This window comes from Microtus oregoni, unplaced genomic scaffold, assembly GCF_018167655.1.
Source record: "Microtus oregoni isolate MIOR12 unplaced genomic scaffold, Mior012 000005F_ref0000423, whole genome shotgun sequence".
NCBI classification, from domain to species: domain Eukaryota; kingdom Metazoa; phylum Chordata; class Mammalia; order Rodentia; family Cricetidae; genus Microtus; species Microtus oregoni.
The window spans coordinates 62,283,490-62,293,359 of record NW_024543064.1 but is presented as its reverse complement, the minus strand read 5'-3'; the positions used below and the strand labels follow the sequence as shown (position 1 = coordinate 62,293,359).

At 42.5% G+C, this 9,870-nt stretch overlaps 1 protein-coding gene across 4 annotated transcripts in view; it reads left to right on the top strand.

Annotated features, from left to right (window-relative positions):
• The first annotated feature begins 1,720 nt into the window (after positions 1-1,720).
• Positions 1,721-9,870, top strand: part of Cntln (centlein) — a 257,955-nt gene continuing 249,805 nt past the window's right edge. For all 4 annotated transcript variants that reach the window (XM_041651057.1, XM_041651056.1, XM_041651059.1 and 1 more), the window contains exons 1-2: positions 1,721-2,131; positions 6,908-6,996. In XM_041651057.1, coding sequence (XP_041506991.1) covers positions 1,787-2,131; positions 6,908-6,996 — 434 coding nt within the window. In that variant the 5' untranslated portion in view covers positions 1,721-1,786. The remainder of the gene's footprint in view (positions 2,132-6,907; positions 6,997-9,870) is intronic.

The window sequence follows — 9,870 nt, the reverse complement described above, 5'->3', positions numbered from 1 at the left end:
AGGTCGCGTGTCTCCTTCAGTCGCCCTCCACTCTCCCACTGAACTTGGAACATGCTGATTTGGCTAGAGTAGCTGGCCAGAGAGTCCCAAGGATCTTCTAGTCTGTGTCCCCTCAGTTCTGGGTTTACAGGCATGCTAACATGTAGCAAGATTTAATAGGCCACCAGCTCCCAAATAACAACGCGAGATGTAATTATGGAAGCTTGACCATTAGCTTAGGCTTGTCCCACTAGCTCTTACAACTTAAATCAACTCATATTTTTATTAATCTTTGTTTTACAACATGGCTTTTACCTCTCTCCCATTCTGAGTGTCTGACTCATTGTGTCCATTTTTTTCTTGATGGCGGTCTCCTGTGCACCTCGCCTCTCTTCGCTTCCTCTCACTGCCTGTATGTCCTGCCTATCTCTCCTGCCTAGATAAGTCATCCAGCTTTTTATTACACCAATCACAGTAACACATGTTCACCTGAAGTGTACAAATATTCCACAACACCACACCATGGTGCCCAGCTTAAAAAAATAGTGAGCTCTGGGGGATTGAACTCAGGCCCTCAAGCTTTTGCAGCAAACACGTCAGGGACTGGACCATGGTCCCTAAACCTGCATGTCATTTAAACATAATTCTTTAAAATATTTCACAAGGTTTTCACCTTGAGTGGGAAGGAAGGCTGAAGGCTGTCTCCTGGCATGCAGACTAAATTCTGGCATAAAGGATTTGAAAATGTTCACTTCACGGTGGGTTCAATCCCTATTTCAAATGTCTTCCAAGTATCCCGTATACTTGGAAGAAAGCATTCTTCCAAGGAAAGAGAAATTCTATCTTTCTGTGAAAGTAAGTTCAGCATGCATGCCTTTATTAACTTTAGAAATAGCGAGGAAGTGCTTGCTTTAAGGATAAAGGAAGGTTATTAGGTATTTGAAGTTTATAACAAAGCAAGGAAGAAAAAGCCAGAGACTAAAAGAGAAAGTAAGTAAGTCTGTCTCATTTCTTTCATCACTCTCCGTTGCTGACTTTAGATCGGTCCAAGGACACCAAGCGGTTGGGCCTTGTAGGACACACTCGCTCTGATATCCAGCCAAGGGATAAAGAAATTGACATAAAGACTCAAAGGAAACCATGACTCTTGCAAAACAAAAGACAAAGGGTGTCAGAAGGATCATAATTCAAGTAAGAAGCCTGCTCGATAGTCCCAGCTCAGCACAAGGCTTTCCGCGTCTCCTTGACTTCAGTGGGCTGGATGTCAGCCGCACAGAAGGCGGCGTTGCCAAGGGGTGTGAAGAAAACACTTAACTCTAAAACCTATTCCCAGATCCTCAAGGAGCTTACAACAGCGTTGGGGAGATTAGCGGGGTAACTAACACTTGAGGGCGGTCAATGAAACGTGAAAAACGAGCTGGCAGAAGCCTTGGAGGAGGAGGAATTCACAGTTCAGGATCACTGGGGGATGGGGCTTGGCAGGAAGGCTGGAAGAGGAGGGAAGTAAGCAGGTCCTTGGCGGAGGCCAGGGTCTTAGGCGGGCAGGGAACCCAGGCGCTGCCGGACTCGGGATTCAGGCGGCACCAGCAAAGCCCTCGCCGGTCGAGCATCACCCGGCCCGGCGCGCACGCGCAGCTCAGTGACCCGCGCCTGGAGTTCGCCGGCGGGAAGCCGGCTCGGAGCCGCGAGCGCGGGACGAGGCGGGAAACGCTGGGCGCATGCGCAGCCCAGCCGCCCGGGCTCCTCAGGATGGGGAAGGGAAGGTGGAGTTTTCAAGCGGGAACTTGACCCGTTAGGCGCCGCGGCCATGGCGGCGCGCTCGCCGTCCTCCCCACTGCCTCCGCCCCCGGGACGGCAGTCGGGCCGCCGGTCCCCGCGCCCGGTGCGTGACGTGCGTAGCGAGGCCTCGGGGCTGGCGGACGCCGCGAGGGAGGTCTTCGCGGCTAAAAGCGACCTAGTCTGGAGGGGCGAAGAAGGGACAGGGGGCCGGCGAGGGCCGGGCCTGGCCGGAGCCGCTGTCGCTCCAGTCGCCAGCGCGCCCCCGGGGTCATGGGAGCCAGAGGGCCTCTCGGTACTGGAGGCGAAGGCGACTCGGATGCAGCTTCTGGAGGAAGAGCTGAGCAGCCTAAAGGAGGAGCTGGCCCTGTGTCAGGTATCAGGACTGGCCGCCGGCCTTCCCGTCCACAGCCCGTGCCCACCACCGCCGCCCGGGCGCCCGCTCACTTGTTCGCTCACTTGTTCGTGTTCTGGGCATCTAGGGAACCTTCCCGGGATGCGCCCTCCAGGCTCCATGCCCAGCTTGCCCATCGCCTGGGCTGCAGGCTCTGCTCTTCCTTCTACAGACCCCGGTTTCCTTTTGATAGATGCTCTCCAAGGGCGCCTTCCTCCAAGCCCAAATTCTAGTACCCAGTGCCCACGAGTGGAGCGCATTCATGAATTGAAATAAACAGGACCGTGTCACAAAAATAAAACTCTGATGAAGTAGCCTGCCTTTACATTCCAAACCCACACTTGCCCCTGTTCTTACACTGTTAAACTTAAGTTCCAAACACGAGCACACGTTTTTAGAAAGCCTTGGGACTGGGGGAGTTCACACCTAGAGTGCTCCGTATTCGTTTATTAACTTAGAGCCCTTAGAAAGAGCCCGTAGATCATGAGTGTGAGATACTTTGACGTGAGCTTGGCAAAGGAAAGCACTTGCTAAGTTAGTTGCACTCAAATTACTTTCCAGATTAGTTTTAGGGTTTGTGTAAAGTAAAGTAAGCTCTCCTGTCCTTTAGTGCACTGGGGTTTGTTATTTTTATTTTTTTATTTTTTTTGGGGGGGAGGGGTGCCGTCTTATACCATCGGCTAAAATTTGGCCTGAACCTTATGTAGGATTAGGAAGTAGGATGCCATTCACTTAATTACAGGTCTTTTTAAAAAACAAAATCACTATCTTTAAGAGACACTAATTAGGAACTGCCAACACAGCTTTTCAAAGCAGTATTATCAGTTCAGGTTAGTAAAACCTTGCTCATTCCCTTACAGTATGCTCTGTTGGGTTCTCGCACCCATTTTATAGGTCTTTGCTGTAAAACAAAACAAAACAAAACAGAATCTTGTTTAACTCGAATATAGCTTTGTTAAATAGATTGGGGAGCAACTATCTGACCATCTCCGTTTCATTTTCGTTCTCATTTTCTGTTCTCTGGTGAAAGAGCAAAGGGATAAACCAAAGATAGCAATGAACCGAAGTGTTTTGTCTACTGTAAACCTCACCCTCGGGTAATTTACCAATGTGTGTTCATGCGAAAGGCTTTTGTTAAAGTAACAGTCTAAGACAACCCACAATTTTACACTGTCCCTCTGGGCTCACATTCATAGCCTTAAAAATGTGGCTTCCAGTGTGGCATTGCCCTTTGTGATCTTGGGTTAGACCTGGACTGTGAAATTATTGCAAAATTTGAGGCAAATGTAAGAGATAGAAATGGTTCTAATTAGCTTGGAATGACAATTCTTGAGATTTGATAATGTTAATACTGTTAGATGATCAGAGACATTACAGTAAATTCCAGACATGAGGTTGACAGTATCCGTCATTACCAAGGCTCTAGCCAAACCAGATTCCTGCTCTTAGATTAGGGAAAAATATTTAAGCTCTTAGTTGGTATGTAACTAAGTTAAACCTTTAGTTTTTTTTTTTAAAAAAATGTGAATTTTTATTATTAACCCATAAATCACAGCTCCTGAGATTATATAGCATCAAAATCTTAGAAATTGTAACCCAAAGTAAGAAAACCATTTTTTTTTATCTCAACTCTCTGGGACACAAGCATTGCTCCCCCCGCCAGATTAGCAAAAACACTGCGTGCAATAGTCAGCATAGTAAAGGCTGATTAAGTGTGAAGAAATCTGTCTATTGTGCTTATTAAGAGGAATAAGTTCTAAATGGAACATTTTCCTAGATCTTTTCAGATTTTCATGATGTTTTATGCCTTATTTCATTTGTTTAGAGATTGCTTCCAGCCTATTGTTTGCTCTTTTTTTTTCCCCACATTTTTCTAGACTGCATCCTTTTTGTGACAGGATGCAGGACAGTATGTGTATGTGCACTTTCGATCCCCTTTGTGGACTAGCAGGTCAAACAAAATGATGTTGGGTTTATAAAGTTTGTGTGTTGAAGGTTGTTGTAGCAGCCAACAGCATTTACTAAGTCAGTTTCAGATGAAAATTATTTAGGGCATTTAAGTGACAGACATATTTGTTCATTACCAAATTTAATGATAATTTTTTGGAAGCATATGGAATTGGGAGTCAGAATATTTACCCAGAGAACTAAGTTGTATTTTATAACTACCATATATTTAGCTATGTTGAAGCCTTTTCCAGGTATTAAAAACAAAACGACTTGAAAACTCATCTTGTCGTTGGGTTCCTCACATAGTTAGGAGCTATACTCTAATGAGTAATGTTTTTTGATTAATGACCGCTATGGGAGGGCCCAGACCCCTGTGGGTAGGCCACCCCTAGGCTGGTGTTCCTGGGTTTTATAGGAAAGCAGATTGAGCAAGCAAGCAAGCAAGCAGCATTCCTATACAGCCTCTGCTTCAGCTCTTGCCTGCAGATTCCTGTTCCGCTCGAACCCTTGCCTTGTTTTCCTTAGTGATGGACTGTGATTATACATGCAAGCCAAGTAAATCATTTCCTCCCCAAAGTTGCATTTGGTTATTGTGTCTTTATCATAGCGATAGGAAGCAAACTAGGAAGCTGGTAGAATGACTTGGTGGGCAAGAGTGCTCTTTGGTTCGTCCATCCACACTAGAAGGAAAGAACCAACTCTCAAAAGTCGTCCTCCCAGAACACACACTGTAACAGGAGTGTGTCCCATTCTCCCTACCCCGAATAAGAAAAAATAAAAATAAATAAAAAATGTAATAGGACAGGGGTTTAACAGACTTGGGGCTTAAATTATAAACAGCCAGCGGCAACTTCTTTTAAGGAGGTGATACTTAAGTAAAGCCTTGAGGTAAGTTTGGTAATAATCTACATAAAGGCCTGGATGATGGTATAGCCTGCCCAAAGGCCCTGGTTCAAGCAGAGAGACGAAGTCAGCCTAAGGATAGGGGAGCATGATAGACATCTTGGTGAGATGCATATGAGATGAAATGACATGAAGTTCTAGAGTTTTGGCAGAAAGTTGGGATTATTTGTCCCATCTAGTGGGACTCCATTGGGGACTTTTGACCTGTGAGACTAGGAGGCCTTGTAGAGATATAAACGAGAGTTGGAATGGATTTGGATTAGGGTGATAGTGGTGAAGGTGTTGAGAGTGGCTAGAATAAGGTTATATTTTGAAGATAAGCCTTCTGGTGTATAGAAAGTTTGGGGAAAAGAGAGTCACCAAGACTGACTTCTCTCTACATTTTAGGTGTTTGAATTAATAAGGAGATGATGATACATTTCTGACATGCAGAAGGGCAGGTTTCTGAGAGGGTTATGGATCAAGAGTTTTATTTCAGCCAAGTTAAATTTAAGAAGTGCCTTTTAGACATTCATTTAGAGTTGCCAAGTAGACAGTTGGCAATACAAGTCTGAAAGGTAGAGGAAATATAGAAGGTTGGTTTGTAAAACTACGTCACTTATGTAAGGTCAAGTAGGGCATTAACTCTTTGAGTGCATCTCAGAGCTTTGAAAGAATTCTGGTTACTTGGACCATATTATCTAGGACCAGTTACTCCAAACCTCTAGGTCATTATATTTTTTTTTAAAAAAGCTCCTCAAAGTGATTTCTATTAACCAGAGTTAATAACTGACAGGTCCAGTAAGTCTGAAACTGTCCATTGGATTCGACAGGGTAGAAGAACGTGGGAAATGCTAACATATTGGTATAGAGGGAAATTTATTTACCAGGTGTAATCTTTGGCAAGACATCTGTTGAGAACTTCTGCTCCTTTTTAAACCACCTTGTGTTTTGATTGCTGCTTTCTAGGAATTCTTTGTATATTTGGATACAAGTATTTTATTAGATATGTCTTTTATAAATATTTTCTTTCAGTCTAAATTTTTTTTATTGATTCTTTGTCTCCTTCTTGATTTCTCTCTCTCTCTCTCTCTCTCTCTCTCTCTCTCTCTCTCTCAAAATAACACATTGAGTCCAATTTGTGCTGTCTGTATATTCCTGTGTGGGCCCACCCACTGGAGCATAGTTGACCTTCCAGGGGCCACAGCCTTAAGGAAAATGTTCCCTCCTGGAGAAGCCATCAACTGTCCACAGCTTCTCAGACATGAGTAGGGGCTTCTCAGCCTATTTCCCCTGGGAAAGAAATCTTATTGAAAGATTGCAGAGTGACTGAGGTAGGAAAGTGGAGTCAGTTCTCTCATGGACTTTGTGATCCAGGGAACTGGAAAACAGCAGTAGAGGAAGGACAGCTTCCTCTTAGAGTAACTTTACATTGATTTTGATTTTCAGCATTTTCAACACAAAATGTGGGTGGAGCACTGTCAGTATTGGAGAGTAGGCTATCAGTGTAAGGAATTTTTAAAATAAGATTTTCCTAACATACTTTTAGATAGTTTTAAAAGTTATTTGTGTATGTGTATGTGTGCACGTGCATGTGTGTCCCTGTGTGTGTATTTTTCCTGCTTCTATGTCTGTGTATCATGTGTGTGCAGTGTCCACGGAAACAAAAAGAGGGCATGAGATCTCCTGGGACTGGGGTTACACATGACTATAAGCCTCCATGTGGGTGCTGGGCATTGAACTATGTCCTCTAGAGAAGCAACTAGTGCTCTTACCCACTGAGCCATCTCCGGTGTCTTCCTGCTGCACTTTTAATGGGTTCATTGGTATAATTATAGAAGTAGCCATTCATTTTTTCATATTTAAATTGAATACCATCTCTTACCAAGAATCAACATGCTTAAAATGTTTTTTTATTTCCTTAAGGCTGACAAAGAATTTGTATGGTCTTTGTGGAAACGTCTCCAGGCAGCAAATCCAGACCTCACTCAGACTGTCCGTATGGTTGTGGAAAGGTGAGCTCTCAAGCTTCATTTTTTATGAATCTTGGGTCTGCTGGATTTTTTTCTTCAATATAAAGTTTAAAACTGTCAATGCCCCCAAAAGATCAGTTTGATTTCCAGATGACTGTTATAATCACAACGTTGTAATTACTGCATTTATAACAAAATATGCCAGATTTTCCATGTATGTATCAGTCCTTTCTCCCACTCACCTGTATGTGATGTCCATGTGTGAGACAGGGTCTCATGGAGCACAGGCTGACGGCTGTGAATGACCTTGAACTCCTGATCTTTCTCCCGCTAAGTGCTGGATCTTGTTCATATTATTTCATATGAACACTTAGCAGATAAGAGAAAACTGTGGTTTAGACACTAGATAAAAGACTGTATAGGTATGCCACATTTTTGGGAGACATCCCTGCTATTTGGCTTCTTTCTTGACAGCTGCCTGGATAGGGAATTCCCTGTGCTGACTCAGTTTTCCCCATTACATCACTGCAGTGTGTTCTTGAAAACCTGAGATGACTTTGCCAGAGTAGAGGAAGTGTTCCAGAATAAGTTGAGAGTTTTCATTTATACTTCAGTATTGCCCTGCAGGGATGCTCAGCCATTTAACTGTAGATTATGGAGCCTCTCCATGGTCATTAGAAACACCGGAGTGATACTGCTACTCCTCATCACGCATTTAGTATGCAGTAGTCCCCTGGCGTTTAACACAGTGATTAACACACTCTCTTTCCTATTAAATGGATTTCATTATGTTTCCTAAATGAGAAGCTAAACATATGGATATCTTTTCATTTTCTCATTTCTTTGCTGGAATCAAGCTCATATAACTTCTGTATTATTTTGATGACTTCAACTGTATTCTTGTTTGGGGGTCTCTAGCCCTGTGATCATTCTAACAATACCTGCTTTTTCCCCCCTCGTTAAAATCTGTGATACATGCCAGACTGTGACGACTTTTGCTATCCTTGATCGTTGTAGACTCCTAAAATATCTTATTTGTCTTTTTACTCATGTTGCTTATATGTCTGATTTATCAATCACACTTCTCTTTTGGTAATCAGACTTCCCTTTGTTGAAGCTCCCTGGTTGCTCTTCCAGTATGCTGAAAATTACTGTTTTCTGTTTCTATTTTTTATTTGAAGCAGCGTAACCTTCTAGAAAAGTTCTGGCTGTTGAATTGACATCTCTGTGATTTTGTTCTTATCCTTCTTTCTTAATAATGCCTTCCAACTTAAAAAACTGGCCTCAATTTTTGTGTGCCTTTTGGTTGAGCAGAAGGAAATAGTGAGCATCAGGCCATTTTTCTTATCCTTTATAATTTCCATTTTATACTTTTACTATACTAATAGTCATAGTTATAGAAGATATATATTTATATACCCATATAGTTTATAAATAAATATATATTGGAGGTGTGTACTCCAACTCAAAACCATTTTGTTCTTAGGATGCATAATAAGAATTGGAGAGATTATTGCTTTATAGCTGTGAATTCCAAAATGTAGTGTATGTAATTTGTGTATAAGTAAGTTCTCTAGAGGAACAGAACTAATAGAATAAATATATACTATTAAAGGATTTATTAGATTAGTTTACACAATATGGACTTGGTAATCCAGCAATATTTACACACTAGGGAGAATAAGAACCTGGTAGCTTTTCAGTCAAGGAGGCTGGATGCCTCAGTATCCCAGCATGTTGCTGAAGGCCTGAAGGACTCCTGGAAGGCTTCTGGTCATCAGTATTGGTTGTTTTTTTGTTTTTTTGTTTTTTTTTGGTTTGTTTTTGTTTTTTGGTTTTTGGTTTTTGAGACAGGGTTTCTCTGTGGCTTTGGAGCCTGTCCTGGAACTAGCTCTGTAGAAGACATTAGCTTCCCGTAACAGTGTAAAACAACCGGTGCCACAGCAGCAACAGATGGGCTGCACTGATCAGCAAGGAGTAAGGATGAACAGACAAAAGCAGAGGTGTGTCTGGGACCTCTTTATATCTGGGTTGCCACTAGGGGGAAGGTCTCTCCTGACTTAACCCTTTCTGGAAATACCCTCACAGTCTTGCCCAGAACCTTGTCTCTTAGTCAACTCAAGATCAAATCAGGTTGATAACTGTGATGGCGAATCTTGTTTGTCAGTCTGGCTGAATCTGGAACTGGGCATTCTTTGTGGTATTTCTAGATCATATTATTTGAAGTGGGAAGACCCCTTTAAGTGTGCATAGCATCTTTTGGTGAAATCCTGGATAAAAGGACATGGAGGAAGAAAAGCTTTGCTTTTGCCTACTTGCATTCACGGTTGCTGGCACATTCATCGACCCTGTGTCTGCTACTGCTGATTCCTTTGCCTTTTTGGGTTTTCAACATGTACTGAATGTTAGAAGTTCCCTAGGAATCCTCTAGTCCTTTGATACATACTGGAGCTGCAAAGGGTCCAGTCTCATGGACTGAGCAATTACTGTTTTCTCAGCTTCTCTGGTATGATACAGATGATATTGGACTACTACGACCACATTGTATAAATAGTAAATCCTCATTTAATATGCATATATCTATCACTTCTGCTCTTCCAGAGAACCCTGGATAATACAGCAACCAAGACTAACATCACTCAACATATACTTGAACATCACTTGCAATGTTCTTCTTATAGATAGACACACATAGTGTACCACGTCTCTGGGGCTGGATCCTGGAATCTTTCTAAAGATAAACCTTTCAGACAATTCTGATGTTGTAGGTCATAGATCACACTACAAAATATTTTAAATTTTGAGTTGATTTTTAAAATTGGAAGCCTATTAGTGCAGTTTCTAATGTCATGACTATGCAAATATTTTCTAGGTAGTATATTTTCATTCATTTACAAGTGCAAACTGCCACTCAGC